At 46.3% G+C, this 18,080-nt stretch overlaps 1 protein-coding gene across 1 annotated transcript in view; it reads left to right on the top strand.

Annotated features, from left to right (window-relative positions):
- Positions 1–18,080, top strand: part of LOC138594535 (B-cell lymphoma/leukemia 11A-like) — a 32,103-nt gene that overhangs the window by 467 nt on the left and 13,556 nt on the right. Inside the window, exon 2 of the mRNA XM_069665662.1 lies at positions 2,298–2,690. Within this exon, the coding sequence (XP_069521763.1) occupies positions 2,298–2,690 (393 nt within the window). The remainder of the gene's footprint in view (positions 1–2,297; positions 2,691–18,080) is intronic.

Here is an 18,080-nt window from a genome sequence, read left to right as displayed (position 1 = left end):
TGTAGTTCTCAGGTGCAGCATGAAAAGCTGCTAAACTACAACAACCTACATTTCTCTTGTTGTCGTTAGAATGTGTTTACAAGAGCTTTGAGCTGGTTTGGACACCGGGAAGTGGTGTTTACATACCCACTTGTCCACAGCGCAGAGACCTCGTGCGCGTTATCTAGAAGGAGGAATCCAGTTTAGTTTATTCCTCTCAGCTGCTGATTAAACACCGTGTTTTCAACCCGCAGTAGGTCATGTAGTGCTATTAGATCTTATGTATTGTATGAATCCGGAGGAATTTCGTGCGCAACACTGTTTTACAACCAAAGGAGAGGAAAGCAGGGAAGTGCTTTTACGCGCGTGTCATCAAATTGCCTGGCATTGATAGAGATTGCATGATAGGGATTTCGCGCTGTCATTTATGTTTACAGGAGAATTATTCATCGTAATCCGTCAGATAATAGCAGGAAATGCTTTATGATAACACTCCTAAGTGAATGTGGAGGCGTCTCAGAATGCACACATTGTTATAATTTAAGTTTTAAGTGGGGACTTAGGAGCTGTGAGTTTCTTTTCTCCTTAATTATTTTAGTCACAAACGCCTCTCTGCGTGCTCTTCCCATTCCGGTTGAAACCAATTATGCCCTCGCAACATGTATGCCTTAATTTGTCGGATAATTGTCAAAAGGTTTGTCAGTGGGGGGCGCAATATGATTGTAGTCCTGTGGGCCACTTATGAACTTGAACTTGATCCACTTTCTCTCTGTGCGTCTTGACCAAGCGCGTGCATGGGAGCGTTTTAGCAGAAATAAGTGACTGAATATTTATGTTCCTAGAATTTCTCATGTGTATTGTTTAAAGGGTGAAAAAAAAAAGTGTTTTAAAAATACAGCTACATGTTGGCATGGAACAATTTACAAAGATGTTACATTTAAAGGAAACTTTATTTAGCAGAGGTTTTGTTTAGCCTAGTTTCTATTTATGGCTCTGACCCAGATCTTTCAAGCTCCTTTCACTTTGTCATTATGATTATGTTTTTATATATTCAAATTATTATTTTGGACAGCAGTAACTACACGCTTTACATGATGAAGTTTATGCCCAAAGGTGAGCAGTCCTGTGGCAAAAGGACTGTTCATTACATATTCATACAGGCAGCTTTTATATTTAAATCACTCCTCTCTAAAATAAAAAAAATTATATTGTCCACTTTGTTATTTGTCAGTGAGTGAGCTGAAATACACATATTTATCCTCCACTATAACAGGGAGTTATCATGATTTAACACAGCAAAGCAAGAGGCCCAGTGATTTTCCTGATAGTGAATCAGACCTGCTCCTGTCGCCCAGAGGGAAACACTGACCTAAACTACTTTACATTCTGGCGCAGTCAGATGTCTGAAAAACGGATTATATTTGAGTTTTCAAAGTTATTCACATCACTCTTGCTTGGCATCAGAATGAGATTATTTGGTATGAAGAAAATCTTTCCACCTAACCCAGCTCACACACCTCGCCTGTGTCCGGTGCATAAGCTGGTTAAGATAAGCTCTGGTAAAATAGGGGAAGATTCCCTCATCTTTAATGCAGTTGAACATCCAGGTAACAGGGCCTATCTTGCATAGTCCCTCACCACCTTCTCAACCGACCCGACATGGAATTAAAGGTTGAACCGGCGGCAAGAATTCATCACATCTTATCTCAACATCCCAGTCGAGGCACCAAATGTCGTTTACCGTGTGGCTAGATTACTTCTTTAAAGATGCTCCCTCTCGTTCTCTCTCTCTCTCTCTCTCTCTGTTCTCTCCCTCCGTCTCTGTCGGTACTTCAGGGACCTACTCCACATCCAACCCCTCAATGTCTAACCTTGGTTCACGAGATCCCAGCACTTTTAACGAAATGGGGTCCAATCATCTTGAACTCAAATTAGAATCTATTTTTTGATTCTCAGAGGTGTTAGGTTCATTAAAACAGCGAGATTGGCAGCACAATAAAGAGGGTCAAGCAACTTAATCGTTTGGCTGCTGCCTGCAAGCTGAACATGTCAGTCCTTATCGAAGTCTGTGTGCTCTTTCTTTCCTTCTCTCTGTCCTTCTTTTTTTTCTTTATCTCTCTGTTTCTTTCTTTTGTCTTGTCTAAGTTTATTTTCACACACATTTTACAACCTGACCTTATTCCTGTAGATGTATGAAATGTACAAGTGTGAGACGCTTCTCTCTTGCCTCCCCTGACACTTCTGTTTACCAGCTCTACAGAATCACTACCTCTCTCTGAACCACGTCTTACAATCCTCTTTCTTGTCTGCCCGTCCAGCTGAGCCGCTGTCAGGTGTTTTACCAGAAGAAGACTCTCAGGACTCCCCCAGGCTGGGACTGGCTCAGGGCGAGCCCCTCAAAGGGGACCAGGACCTGCTGACCTGCGGCCAGTGCCACTCCCGCTTCCCCCTGGCCGACATCCTGCTGTTCATCGAACACAAACGGAGGCAGTGCCACGGGAGCCTCTGCACGGACAAACCCCTGGACAGGCCGCCCTCCTCCCCGCTCGCCTCACCCCTCTCTACGTCCTCCTCGCACTCGCGGACCCACCATCAGCACCCACGGAGGGCGTATCACCCTGTGGAGGTTGCAGTTCAGGTGTCGCCGCAGGATGAGGATTGTTTATCTGCACCCTTGCAAGGAATAATCCCTAAGCAGGAGAATATCACAGGTAAACACAGAGGGAGCTTAAAATGGCTGCCACACAAGAGTAAACAAATGAGCAAGGAAAAAATGTAGGAAGTGTCTCTTCAAGGTGTAAAGGTGTGTTCTGGAACACAGCTTTCAAGGTTCATAGAGAGTTTAGTTCACTAGCAATCACTTTCTCAGTTTTCCTTTGTTTTGCTTCCAGTTGTAAGGACGTTTCCTGTCCTCATAACCAGAGTGTGAAATATCTGCAGCTGCATTTAGGAGCTGTGAATCTCCCCTCAGCCACATGACGACCAGCCGCCCTGAAAGCGATTCTGAGAAACGGAAACATTCTCAGAGAGTAAAAGAGACACACACGGAGTCAGACAAAGAAACAGATTATAAACGAGAGAGAAAGAGACAGAGAGAGAGAAAAAAAAGATGGTCTTCTTTTGGTTAGCTGCTGCATCACAGATGTGCTCGGATGGTGTGGCCTCCACATTCTCTCTCATGTGGTGGTGAGAGATGTATCTCCATCCCTGCCTGGCTTATTACGCTGCCATATCTATCCTTCCCTCAAATATGCGCCTGCGATGCATCACTCTGATGCTAAAATTAAGGAGATAGAAAAGAATGTAATTATGCCGAACTGTCAAAGAAGAAGCGTTTATTTGAGGAAGCCTACAGCCACTAATTGTCAGTGCTTTTCTTGATTTGAGTAATTAAGGACTTCTTAAGGCGGCTGGTTTGTTGTTTGTCCATCGGGGCTAAATGAGGATGTACTAAAAACATGAGTCGCTGTGCAAGCAAGCATGCATCCCTTATGACTGCTTTTACAGAGCGGGGTTTGATTTTGACCGGCCTATTTCTATGTTTATTCATTTCCTTTAGCAGATCTGATATCCTCAGCCAGATTGGACTGATTGTCTGAGCAGTTTTGATTTAATTTGAAGCCAATTGAGGATAAATGCAGGGAGAAAGTAGTGAATAATGTGCACTAATGTACTGGATTAGTCAGCGCTGCAGCTTTGCAGATGGCGCTGTAAAGGGACTACTGTAATCTGTTGTTAGCTCGTCAGCCCCTCTATCACACAGGATGACCACTGTTCATTAGTGTGCAGTTTGTTAAACATCTGCCCTCTGTATGAGCGCTCACACACACAGAGATGGACATATTCATCCTCACACACATTCAGTCCGGCATGCCTCTTGGCCCTGTCAGCTGTTCGAACATGCTTTTCTTTGCTCATTTAGATCGTCATGCAGTGGAGTCCACATGACAACATAAGGTCACTAGCATTGTGAGCACAGCTTTATTTAGAGGGCTGATGTCTCTTGGCATTGTGTAACAGTAGGATTTTGCTGTACATCGTGATAACTAGATAGATCTGGGTGTATGTGGAGTTGGGGCATGTCCAATAAAAGAATAAACCTGCAACCAATTTGTGGTTAAACATTCAATGCAGCCACAGTGCAGAGTAGCTTAAACATCAGTCACATGTGCATTAAAGCCCGCCTCCCCCCGCCTCTGTTTTCTGGGTGCAAGATTGATGGATTCAGGCTGGCAGTGCCAGCGCGCCACCCCATAGCCCATATGCTAGCTGCCATGTTCCCTCACCCCGCTCAGTTAGAAGCTGACACTCAGATGAGGCATCTCGATACATACTGTCCCCGCACACTGTCTCTCTGCCACACTGGTTCATGTCCAGTTCAGTCCAGGGCACAGTCATATATGTTACACCCTTAAAGATTCAGCATACACTCTGATGAATGCGACCCCTTCGCTCCCCACCCTCCTGCTGACATGTCATCTGACGCTGTTGGATGTCTGTATGGACTTCAGCTTAAACTGGGTTTAGAAAAGCTGCAGGCCTTAAGGAGCTGACACCCAGCATGGTTGAATTTACAGCCGGGGGGGGGGCAGTGGGGGCAGTTTGTCTGTAACGCACCCGGAGCCGGAGATGAAGCTGTGCCTCTCGGCCTCCGTCTTTGGGACAGCTGAGGCCGTCTGGGAGTCTCATGGCTGCAGCTGGGGCCGGGGTCTGCAGTCTGGAGCTGTAGGCCGTTAGAGGAGGGCAGAGCAGCCTGCGTGCCATCATTTGCATGATAAACAATTTAAGATATGCATAGGGACACCGTAGCTTGTCTCCAGATTATGGATGGCCCAGAAAAAGAGCAGATGACGGTTTCTCACACAAACTATGTGACTGCAGTAGAGTGTAAAACTGGATTTATGTCACAGGACAGAATCTGTATCTGGTGATTCATGGTTTTTATTCACATTCCCGTCCATTGTTTCATAGAATTAATGTTGCTATAATCAGTGCTATAAATGATTGTTTGGTCGTCCTACAATGAGTAATGGGAGCAAGATGCTTTTTATTGTTATGATTAAGAACTAACTGAACGTAGGCTTCATCACTTCCTATATTCTATAATTAGTATTTTTACAAATCGCTTCCCTTCATAACACTTTATGAGTATGGAACCACATTCTTGTGCTTGCACTGCTACATTACTGCGGCCTTTATTTATCCAGCTCGGCATTAGCACCTCTTGCATTCTCGCCAGTGTAGCCATGTGTGTTAATGAGGCCATTGTAGCCGCTCCGATCGACCACCATCTCACACTTCTGCCTCTTTCCAGCGCACTGCCTCTATTGTAACCTGGACTCTGAATCGATGCTGAGTTAATTATGGCAGCCACCTTTCCCCCTTTTCTCTATGAGGAGGAAAACATTCTTACAACGGAGCAGTTTTTCTTGTAACACCTCTCTGTGGCTGCAGCGTGTCTTCCCTGCAGCAGCTTGCCTGTCCTGTTTGTCCCTGTGTGTTGTGGAGACAAAGGTATTTAGCAGGCTTCGTATTGGCACTGTGCCACCTTTCTCCCAACCACCAGCCCCCCCACCCTCCTCATAAGCACACATGTATACACACTGGGTGTCTGTCAGGCAGAACTGGGGGGCTGGGCAGTGCATGGAGAGAGTGTGTGTGTGAGTGGTGGGGGGGCGAGAGGATTCTTGGTGGTGATATCTTTTTCCTGCGTCCAGTGTGTGCGCCTGCATGTGGGTCGCTTTGCAAGTTCACATGCGATGTGTGCTTTTGTTTCGGTGATCACTTTAATTGATAGTGAAAAGGCACAGATGCATGCTTTTCTAATTATTATACACCGGCTAATATTTCACTATAAGTGCTCCATTGTCTGTGAAAAAGTGACTCTAATTTGATCCTACAGTTGCTCTGGGCTCTGATAAAAAGCGCTCCTATTTTTGGAAGTGGGCTCCACTAAGTTTTAATGAAGGTGAACAGGAATGGTTTTTTGGATGAATTTTTCATCGAGGACATTTTTGTATTCCGAAGCCGAGCTCTAAACACCCACAAATGTTGTCAGTGGAAATCCGTCAGCCTTTGTTGTTGGATTGAGTGTTAGCGGCTGCGACTGCATTCAAGTGCTGAAGTCTAGTGGATGTTTACATCTCCTGTGTGGACGCCGTGTTAAACTAATGTATGTGCATATGTGTGTTCGTGTGTGTGGATGAGTGTGGTTTTGACCACTTAAACTGTTTATAGCTTTCTGTGTGTGTGCGTATGTGTGTGTCGGGCTGTTTGTTAAAGCTTTACTACTCTGGGCGTGCAGGCTGAACATGAAAGGGTCTTTGACTTGGCAAGCCTCGCCGGAGGACTCCCCTCTGTGGACCATGCCAGGCCAGACTTGGCACACAGCGCTAGCCCTGAGGGACGGGCTGGGCCTTAATATGTTTGTGTGTGTGTGTGTGTGTGTGTGTGTGTGTGTGTGAGGAAGGTAGAAGAGGTGTATGTGTGCCAAAGCACAGTTTTGTGGGTTTAGGAAGCAGGACTTATGGTGAGGTGGCTGCTATGTGTGTGACTGACAGCGGGAGTGTGTGTGTGTACTTAAGGGTAGGTGTGTGTCTGTGTGTGTGCTGTCCTCGGGGCTGCAGGCTTGGGCTTCCTGTGTCTCTGTTTGTCTTCTAACCACCCCGGTACCACAGCCTCGGGCCATTCAGGTGGAGGCTAGTTCAAGTATGCTTACACACAAGCGGACACACACACACACACACACACACACAAACATGCACACATACACACAAAAAGAGGCACACACAAATGTGCTTACACACCCACATATGTACACAGACACACACCTGTTTTATGAACACAACGATGCCCCCCCCCCCCCCCCCCCCCCACACACACACACATGCAGAGTGCGAACCCCTCCTGTGAACCTGTGTTTTGTCCGTAATAAATGTGTTGTGGCAGAGGCCCCGCGATGTGTTGTGAGTTGATGAGATCTGTCAGAAACATATGATACTTATTTCAGCCCCCTCCCTCCGTTTTTCCCTCTTCTGTTTTCTCTCTCTCTTTTCCTTTTCTTAGTCTCACTATCTCGCTCTCTCGCTCACACTCTCTCCTCACATCGCTCCAGTAGTTTGTCTCGAGGGACTGGAAACTCAAAGTTTTGGCTACATTAGCGTGTCTGCACCTCTTAAAGGCTTCCAACATCCACTCCAGAGCTCATTCTCACTCTCACAGATTTGGCTTCACTGCAAGCCAGAAGAAATACACACACATACACATTAGCTGCCTCTTTCTATCCCCTCCATCTACTGTCAGACGAAGCCATACGACAGAAACAACCTTGTTTGTCCACAGACGCGTCACGCAGGAGGAAAAAAGTAGCCTCAGAAATAAGCGTGTCCCGCCGCTGTCCTGTCAATAGCGTGGCAGGCAGTCACATCACGGGGTCAGGGGTCGTCTGACAGCGTCAGGGCCTGTCACACCAGCCGCCGGCTTCACCACCTGCAGGTTAATGACTTTATTTTTAGACAGAAACAGAGAAGAAAAAGTGTCTTTGATACAGCTGTAGCTCAGGAAGTGGCCGCTGATGAGCAAAAAGAACAGTGGTATTTTAGGATGTGGGCAGGTTAGTTTCGGTTGAGAAAGGGAGCAGAGATTTCAACAAAGTAGTCTTTTTTTGTTTTCATTTCCTCTAGTTCCTCATTTAGTTCACTGATTGAAACAGATCAAGACTTTATTTGTCATGTTTTGGAGAGTCTGTATCACCACTCAGGATGTCAGGTCAACCTCTGCTCATGTTGTGGCTGTATGTTCAGTCGAGCTGTGGTGCTGAAGACTCGTTGCTTTGTCTTCCTCACACTCACAGTGATAATACTGAGGACGTCATGTCAGTCTGAACTCACCGATCCTGGTCACTATCTGCCTCTTTAGTGTTTCTTCCTCCACTATCTGTCCCCCTGCAGGTCTCAGCGCTGGGCTCGGCCTGTCGCACACACCCAGAGCATGTGCGTGTGTGTGAGTACCTTTTGTATGTAGGTGGGTGGTCCTTTACAGCTGTGTCTCGCCAGCCTTATCTCAAACGCAGAGATACAGGACGGACAGGGCCCCTGCGTCTGACGCGACACTTGTGAAAACTTACAGTTGTGTGTGTGAAAGTCTCACAGTGCTTCAGCGTGCACATGGGCATGCAACTTGTCTGCCGCTGCACTTTTTTATAACTGTATACTAATAGGTTTCTGTATTCCTCAGGGGGGTTGTGTTCAAAAGCTCATTGCCTCCTAATAGCTGAAGTTAGCTGCACATTTGATCATATATTCAAATCCCACATCTTTTAAACGATGATCACAAGATATGGGCCTCATTCATTTTTTAAGAGAGTCTTAATTTGGTTATTAGAATCACTTCAGGCGATATTGTTGTGTTGGGGTTCTCTGCACAGAAGCATGCAGGCACGAGTTGGCTTTGCACACCAATCCAACAACACACACCTTCATCATTTATGCAAGGACGCATGCACACACACATACTGACACTTCCACTCCATCCCCCATGCCAAACTGACCCCCAACCCTCATCGCACATACACACACACAGACTCCTGTCCCAGGCACCCTTTACTTTTGCAGGCTGAATCTCACTGATAACATGCTGGCGCCCTCATTTAAATTTGAAGCGCTTCTTTAATCTTCAAAGGCCTGATTGCTTTATGAATATGCATGGACTGAGCTGACTCTCAGTTCATTACCTTGTTGTAAATTCTAATGACCATTAGGGCCCCGCGCGGTAATTGCCAATTGTTTTGCATTTTTGATTAGCCCATTACCGGAGCGCATTCTGAACATGTCTGCCCTGCCTGCCTGCCAGGCCACGGCAAGAAGCAGAGGGAGGAGGAGGAGAAGGGGAAAAGGGAGAGCGTGCGAGGGAAGGTGGTGCGAGGGGAAGAGAAACAAGGGTTTAGGCTGCGTAAATTTTGATGCTCGGCCCAAAATGTTAGTTTTGTTTAGGGAGGTGAGCTAGAGGGAAGAAAGACACAGGGAGAGGAAATGTAGAACTGGATGTTCCCTAAACAAGCTTGTTTCTGCAGAGCTTGAGTGCAAGAGCGTGTACCTGGCTGCATTTATGTCAGCATGTGTATTTGTTGACTGTGTGCGTGGATGTCCGCCTGACTGTGTGTACATGTCCAAGTTTGCGTGCAGTTGGGTGAGCGGGACGGGGCTGGGTGGTGTGCCGGGAGTGGTGGGAAGGTTCCTGTAGTGCATCCCAATGCACGCCGTGCCTGGGACTTATGAAAGATTGATGGCTCCTTGCAGAATGGCATCACCCTGCTACAACTTGATAACATCTAATGGATAATTTAGCGCTCTAAAACCGGCAGGCTCGTTGGTCCCCTCTCTCTCTCTCTCTCTGTCGAGCCGGCAGGGGAGGATAGCATCTGCTGGGCTTTTGGGGCTGCTGTGTGCAGGAGAGACATGAGGACAAGCAGCAAGAAGAGGAAGAAAGGGAGTGAAAGAAGGAGGGAGGAGGAGAGATAGAAGTTGCATGTGAGCGTTTGTGTGACCATGATGTGAGTGCTAGTCCCTCTCCCATGCCTGGAGTTAGCTTGTGGTGTTACACTTGTTAGTTAGGAAACTCTCTGGCCTTTTCCTACATGCATCCCAGCTTGTAAATATTAATTGGTAACAATCATTGCGCTATGGGAAAAGGAGCTGAAGCTATTTCTTCTACAAAGACACAGATATAGAAGCAGTTGTGCTGCTTGGGACCGAAGCCAGATTTCTGGAAATCTTCCAGCATAGGTGGAGCGGAAACAACAGAAACATTTTATTCGATTCTTGTTAATTTAAATAAATCTAAATTGCCAAATTTGACATACCAAATACAATCTACATCCTTAATTGGCCACAGCCAAGTTGAACAGACTCTTCTTCAAAATATTACAGCCTTCATGGAATTATATTCATCCATCCATAATTTGATAAGCCGCTACGTCTTCTTCTGTGGTGTCCTCATTTTTCTACTTTTCCAGCATTGTTGTCCCCCGTAATGAGCAGAAAATAATACATGGAATAGCACACCACTCGGGAAAACACCTGCCACAGAACATTTCCATACAGCAGACCTGCTCTTGAACACCTACATAATTGAACCCATAAATGTTGCAGGATCCCTGCCTGTCTTTCTCTCTCTTGTGTACCATTCATAATCTCCGTAGTGTTTACACACAGCTCCTAGGCCTACTGTCAGTCTCTTATTCCCAGACTATTAAGCTGTTGACAGTTTGGTTAATCGTCCCGCAGTTTGACTTCAGGGGAACCGGAGAGGGGTCAGCGGAGTCCGTCTCCGAGGTGTGGAGAGTAAGTGGCCTAGGCGTGCGCGCTGTTCTTCGCTCTGTGGCGTGCCTTCATGTCATGAGTTTGTCTCGTTTTAACAGGACAGAGGGAAGGGGGGCATTGGCAGAGGAGGAGGAGGAGGAGGAGGAGGAGGAGGAGGAGGAGGAGGAGAGGGAGGAGGAAGGGGGTTGTCTGTCTTTGCACTGGTCTTGGAGGGGCCACAAATACAATGGGGGGAATTGTCCAGCTCTGGATCAGCTAAAGCAAGTAGCTAGTTTGTGTGATAGCAGCCTTGTTGGTTGGTCTATGTCCAGCCTGTGTATGTTCACACTCTCACACCAGCACACTGAGATTGAGAGAGAGATGTAGCAGCAACAGCAGAGCCCGCTATGGCCAGAGGAGTCTCGGGCAGACAGCATGATAGATGGCTTTGTTAAAGGGTCCCAGGGTGTCCCCTGAACTTGAAGCACTCTGTTTATCTTGAATAGGAGAAGCACAGAGTGTTGGGGGCAGCGAGGAGGAGGGGGAGGAGGAGGAGGAGGAGGAGGAGGAGGAGGAGGAGGAGGAGAAAGGGAATGATATAGCTTTCAGGGGAAGGGAGAGAAAGGCAGTGTGGGAGGAGGGAGAGGGAGAGTGAGGGCCTGTATCTGGGCAGGCCTGGCTGGGGGTTGGGGAGGTTAAGGGGGGGTCGTGAGCAGGCATGGCTGCTGGAGAGACGGAGTGGAGGGAACGCGGGGGGATGGGGCAGCTCTCCTCGTAGCTGTCCATTAACAGATGAACTTGGCAGTGGTCCAGGCCTCAAAGGTCTTAGGAGACAGGCACACACACATGCACATACACACGCACACATGGATGCACACTTCCCTGGTACCTGCCGCCTGCGGATGGAATGCCACCGTGGTCCATTTCAGTCCAGAGGCAAAAGAGGACACGCCTCTGGTTCACCTATGTCAGAACCAGTTCAGACCGGTTAGCCAGCCAGGCTGAAGGAGGCGTCGGACAGGCCTGCTTTGCCCCGGCCCTCCTCTCTCTCCTCTTGTCCTGGTCCTGTGTTTTCCAAGCTTTAGAGGAGGAAACAGAGAGAACCTCTAACCTGAGGGCACAGGACAATGCAGAGGAGAGAAAAAAGAAGCGAGGGAGCGTGGGAACAAAGTGAGAGACGAATGGATCCGCTCTTAAACAGGGTGGGAAGAGGAGGGAAAAGTGTTTGGTTGTTGTTGGTGCTCTCCTCTTGATGAGGCAACATGAGCTTAACACCAGCGCTGCTATTGTGTACTGGAAACATTACAGCAAACATGAGAGTGCTGAAAACGGGGGGAGAGAATTTGATATGGAAGATGTACATAATAGACTGTTGTGCTGTGTGGGCGAGAAACCTCCTATCTGTGTCAGCTTTACATGCATGAATATATCACAAATCCATCTATCATATATGTACACATGTGCCCGTAATGGAAATCGTGTCCGTGAATGTGTTTGTGTCTCTGCTCGCCATAAAATATGGACGCAGCTCCTCTCCTAATTACGACTCGGATGTGTCCCTCGAGTTTTGAGAGCAGGCTGTTCACGGTGGCACTTCAAATGCTTTCAGCTCAAACCTGCCTCGAGATGCAGATCAGAAAGCGGCGTCACATCATGAACATCTGAGGAATTCAAGGAACGGAGAGTTTATCGCTGCAGGAGTGTAGAAAGTCTTCATTTGAGGCCTTGTTCAGGCTGCAGCTATCGCTTCCTGTCATCTTGAATAAACTGTTTGTGTGATTGATTTTAATGTTTGCAGCTGTGGACGATATAAAGGGGGAAAGAGTGATAATGATCTAAAGATAAAGCTGCAGGTGAGAATATTGGAAAGTATGAAACTTGGGTGAAAGGTTGTGAGTGAAGCTATGACGGGTTTATGTAAGAAAAGGAGGAGAGTAGGTGTCGGCTTTCTAGCTAGCCATGCAGGTGTCTCTCTCTATCTATGTCTCTGTTTCTTTGGTCTGGTGGTTTTTGATTTTGACAAATGACTAAACTAAAGTTACCCAGAGAAGTTGATTCCTCCAGGATCATATATCCTCATATTAATAATTTTGTTAAGAATCTTTGAAGTGTGGTTTACATTTAAGGACGTGGTGCTGTGAGGAATGTACATGTCTTCTCATGCAACTCGGGCTGGATATCAAAAGGTGTCAAATATCAAAAGTTTGCATCAAATGCTTGGTTATATTTCTAGGATTATTTAGTTTTTTCCATGATGAGATGTTCCTGATATAAATCAGAAAACTGTAGGTAAAATTAAGGCTGAAAAAATGCACAATTTGGTAGACTTTTGTTTAATATAAAATTATTAAACTAACTGAAAGAATATTGTTTGGTATCAGCAGTCTTTCAAACTCTACCCGGCCTCACACACAACCTCTAGATTAGCTGGATGACTAAAACCCTCCATAATCAGCAGGTTCCTGGTGCATCATGGTCATTGTCTCTGAAGGCCTCCCTCCCACATGTAATGTCGAACCTAAAGACGGTTGTGTTACATCTTGTGCCAAATGATGGAGTGAGTTCTTATGTATAAATTCATCACATGCACGCTGCAGGGCAAACATGGATAATGTATGTTTGCGTGTCTGTGGGTGCATGTGTTTATGTGTGTCTCCATGTAAATGCATGCAATCCCATTTGCATGTATTTCACACATGCTCACATTAATTTGTTATTTATAAAGAAGCTTCTTCTTTTCATCCTCCCCTTTTATGTGCTCCTTTCTTCCAGCCTTCCAGCTCTTGCTCCATTTCTCAGAAACACGTTTTTCTTTTCCAAAACTCTTGCGTGGCTACTTCGGAGCCCAAGCCAACTAAATATCTCGCTTCTGTGTGTGTGTATGTGTGTGTGTGTGTGAGCGTGTGATGATGGCTGTTTTTATAATGCCCCCCTGCAAATTTGCATATGTATATGTGCAGATTGTATGAGAAGAGCTCTCACACTTTGAGCAGTTGGACGGGGAGGGCGATGGGGGCCGTTGCAAGGGTTGTGTGTATGGTTTATGTGTGTGTGTGTGTGTGTGTGTGTGTGTGTTGAAGGGGGGTCGTGTTGTCGCTTTCACCCCCCCAGACAAAGCCGGCCACTACTCCCAGATGGTAGTCTGCTCTCTTCGGCCATGTGTCTGGTGTGTGTGTGTGTGTGTGTGTGTGTGTGTGTGTGTGTGTGTGTGTGTGTGTGTGTGCGTTTATGGACAGAGAGAGATACAAAGACGGAGAGAGTGAATTTGCAAGTGAGTGTGAGATGCAGGCAGAGGATGCTGATGGTGGGACACAGAGTGTGTGGGGGTGTGTACGCACGCACATGAGTTTTATATGAAGAGTGCGAGTCTGCATGGAGGTAAACACCACGTTGGGTCTGTTGGATGGCTTTGCATGACACGTTTAAAAGCAACACTTTTTGGTCTTCTTTGCCTTGTTCAAAACGCATTAGAATACATAATGCAAGACAGACGGATGAAGAGAGCGACAGACAGAAAAAGAGAAGTGCTGGACGTAGAGACGGACTGACAGACAGGGGGGAGGGAGGTAGAGGAAGAACAGAGGTGAGGATGGGTGATTCTTTGTCTGAGTGGCGATGACCTAGAGATGCCCATGGACGTCTGGCTAATGGGGTCAGCATTAAAGAGCAGGCGTCAGGATTATGTTTACATCAGCTGTCTGCTGGACACTGAAACAATGAATGAGATGCTTGTTGTTTTTAGGAGAGAGCGTTAAACGAGTCGGACTGATTCTAAGGAAGTTGTATTTCAGATTGATTTTGGAAAACAAGAAAAAAGATGACATCATTTCCGTTTTTCAGATGTATGGTGGAAACTCTTCAGCTCCAATATTCAATAACAATATCCCGCCTAAAGGCTGCGTCTAAATCCCGGTATCTCCCTAGAGGCGTATGTTAAAACAGGCCTGCAGCCCTGTTAAGAAGCAGTGGCTATCTATCGCTTGGACAGACTCCAGCCTCTCTGACCTTGATGTTTGTTTTCCTTGTATCCCCAGACATAAACAAGGCTCTCGCATCCAGACACACAGACAGACAGGAAGTTATCCTCTCTGATGTCTTTCTCTTGCATCTGGCTCCTTGGTGAACACTGGGCAGATGTATGGTGTTTGAAAATGTGTGTGTGTGTGTGAGTATGAGTACAAAGTTACGTGAGCCTAAATGGTGTGTGAATTTTTCAGCATGCATTTCTTCTCCTCCCTCCCTCCCCTCTGGCCCTTGTCCTCTCTTCTACCTGTCAGACTGGTTCTCTCTCTCTTTCATTAAAGCAAAGCCCTTCTCCTTTTTCTTGACCAGGTAGTATTTTGTTATCAGACAAGAAACCAGACTCCCTTATGACAACCCTTTACCCTGTAGTTCAAAGTGCCAAGATAACCATTCTCTATTTATACCTTTATTGAGGCAAGCCCTTTTCTGCCAGCGAGCGGTCTGGCAGCGAATGCTTTCCACGCTGGACATGCCCTGTTCTCCCCAGGCTCTGGTACTGAGGTAGTCTGCCAAGTCGCAGGGCCAGATTGCCTGTAATAGGCCTGCCATTTCCCTCTCATCATCTGTCAGCACTCTGGATCCAACTGCAGGGTCCAAAGAGGACTACCACTCTCCAATTAAAAAGGTTAATTTGCCCTCGCCCATCTCTTCCGCCTCCCCCCCTTTACAGCTCGCTGTGTCTTCATTAGCACTCATTTGTGCTTCTGTGTCGCTTTTCCTTTGAATTTTTCTGGTTCTGCCTTTTTTCTTTCCTTTTTCTGTTCGTGGCCTTTTGTAAACACTGTTTTACATTGAAAAGGTAAGAATGAATGTCCATTAGCGTATTTTATTCCCAGCCAGTATCTGTATTAAGTTGTTGCAAATATCTCTTTTTATAGCCTCGTCTTTGCAATTCAAGTTGAAACCAGCTCAGTTTCTGATCAAACTGCGTCTCAGTAGAGAAAGCAAGAAATAAAAGACACAATTCAACATTTTTATTCAACAATACACGTCACGTTCCCTCAGGGAGTTAAATGAGAAGTTTGATTTCACTCTTATGTCATTCATTTTAATAGTTTAGCACGACAACTGCACCCAGGTATGACCTACTGTATGTTAGGCACATAACCTAAGTGAAAGGGGCACAAGTCAGCCTGCTGAACAATGAGTTTTAGACGTGCTAATAGGTGGATTTTGTTTGTTATTGAAAGAGCAAAGCAAATTGTCCCCCCCCCCCTTTTCAGTCTTTATGCTACGCTAAGCTAACCGGCTGCTGGCAGTGGCTAGGTTTGCCATAAAAACATGTGAGGGGTATCAAATGTTTCATCTAACCCATGGCAAGGAAATATACCGAAATGAGCTATTTGACATCATTCAATTACTCTCAGGCCTACTCGTGCTTCTGGTATAGCTAAAAGTCTAGCACACAAGCTCAACAAGTTGCAAAAATGCCTTCAGCATGACAATAATTCAAAGATTTGTGTTAATTACTCGGCAGAGAGAGAGAAACCGGCCTGTCGTGCAGGACTAAAACAACCGCAACTTCTCTAATGTATGTAAGTGGTGGCCATGCTTCATTGTCATTATCCTCACACACTGGCGTCAGTCTCTTAAGCCTGAGAGGATGAGCTGTATGTGAGTGAGACCTGCTCCTGTGGGATCCAGACTCTTACTTTTGTCTTCAGTGATCTGCCCCCCTTCAGTCTGAGGGAGCAGAGGAGGTCTGGTTCGGACACAAACCTCCCTGTCTCTCTACCTCTGCTCGGAGCTTTGGCCTTTTCCTGGCTCCTCTCTGCTCCCTCTTCCTCCCCCCATCCCCCAACTTCTCCTCACTCCTGCCGTCTTATTATCTGAGCGGTCGAAAGGAAAGGGGCCCTGTGCATCTCTTCCTCGTCTGTTCCCCTTCTTCTTGCCTTAAGCTATAGAGGAGGAATCAAACAGCAACAACCCCCCCCTGCATGCCCCTTTTTCCCCTCAGTTTATCAGAATAAAATGTATGTGGACGTACGTGGACATGATGCTTTGTGAACTAAAAGCCAAGGAAGGAAGCTGCCCCCTAACCGCTGCTTTCTGTCAGTTAGTGCTGCTGTCAAAGCTCCATCTCTGCGTCGGGCTAACTCGCCCAGCAAAATGTTGAGGGGCTTCTTTTGTGTTTACCTTTGGGTGTCTGGGTCTTTGGGGCAGGATATTGGGAAGCCAGTTGAGATAAAGCAGTTGTTTTTTAAAGGATAAGGCTGGCATGTCCGATTTCTGTGCTCATTTTGTTGTAGCTTGTTTAATTACAACTTAAATCCTTGTAGAATTTGTAGACTTCAGTCAAAGTCACTTGGCAAGCCTTTGTCCAGACATTGTAGCTACGGTAAAAATAAGCAGATTTGAACATGATGCAAAGCGACTTGTCTTGTTCACAAGAAAAGAAGCAAAAAAGTGAAATAAAAGTGTTAATTTTTGCCAAAATGCATTTGGATTTTAAATGAAAGACACTGTATGAGATTTGGTTTTATTCTATCAAACTGTATGCATCTGAGAGTCTGTGCAACTGATGCAAATGAGCACAAAATATAGCCTCAGTCATACAATTACTTTACCTTAATAAATCAGCTACAGCAGCTGCGTTGTCATCTGCTGTTAAGCATAGTGGCATACTAAATGAAATTGGGGGTCACTCTTGGTAGTTTTAGCGATTAGCATAAGCTAATGACTTGGAAGGATGAACAGGAGGTGGAGATAAAGAGGGAGAGAAGGAGGGAAAAAGGGGGACGTTGTCTGGCTCTCTCACCCGCCATTAAGGGCCTGCCCCTGGACTTGAAGTGCGGGCCAGTTTCCCATGCACCGGCGGCACAGGCGAGCCCTCTTTGGTTACACAAAATGTCTGCCTGTACGGCCACATAGAGAGATATTATTAGCGTTATTTTGCCTCAGTTATCCGAGCGCATGGTGCTTTTAGGCGCCCTTGTTTGAGTGGCTGACAGACTCTTGAGTTTCTGCAGCAGATTAAATGAAATTTTAGCAGCTTTTTCTTGGGGCCAGGCCATAAAACCACACAAAGGAAGCAGCTGCCACTAATGTAATCTAGAATGGGGTGCTGCAGTGTAAAGCTGTCCACCACTCTTTTGTTTTTCCCTTCTTCTGCTCTCCACAGCTTTTTATGCCATTCTTGACACCCTTCAACTACACCCCTTCCTCTTCAGATAATATCCTTGTTCTTTCACTGCCCTTAATTCCTCTTTTCATCGGCTTCCCGTCTCCGCACTGCAAAGGTGATGAAACCGGACGAGAGCAATAAAGGCAATGTGTTTTAAGAGCAAACATATCTTTTTATGTCTTTATATATCCATGCAGCTGTGTCAAAGGTACAAGAGATAGCCGCTGGGTCGTCTCTAAAGCTTTCTCCTCTCCGGGTTGTCTGCAGGCCTTAACCGTATAAGCTCGACATGTATGGAATGAGCATATAGGATCTTTACAGGTTGACCTTGTGCAAACCTACAAAGTTCAATTCTCGGAATGCAGCACAAGCAGTCCGCTGGGGTCGATGCCCCCGCGACCCCCGCGTCAGTCAGAGGTTGTCAGCCCCGCTCAAAATGACAGGGTGGATCTTGAGAACCTGACTTCATGTTGACAGGGAGTGGAGTTACATTCCTGTCAGGCCTGTCATTGTATAAGTGACGCGGAAGAGAAAGAGGGAAGGCCAGAGAGAGAAACTGCAGGGGCACACAAGAATTCCCAATAACCAAAGCAATTTGTTAATTACATGTTTTAATTATTTCTGTTTGACATTTGCATCAGCGCAGCAGAATTTCT

This window comes from Semicossyphus pulcher, unplaced genomic scaffold, assembly GCF_022749685.1.
Source record: "Semicossyphus pulcher isolate SPU_LCO1_2020_fin unplaced genomic scaffold, fSemPul1.0.p SCAF_17, whole genome shotgun sequence".
NCBI classification, from domain to species: Eukaryota; Metazoa; Chordata; class Actinopteri; order Labriformes; family Labridae; genus Semicossyphus; species Semicossyphus pulcher.
Note: the sequence above shows the minus strand (reverse complement) of the source record. Positions and strands in the feature narration are given on the sequence as shown.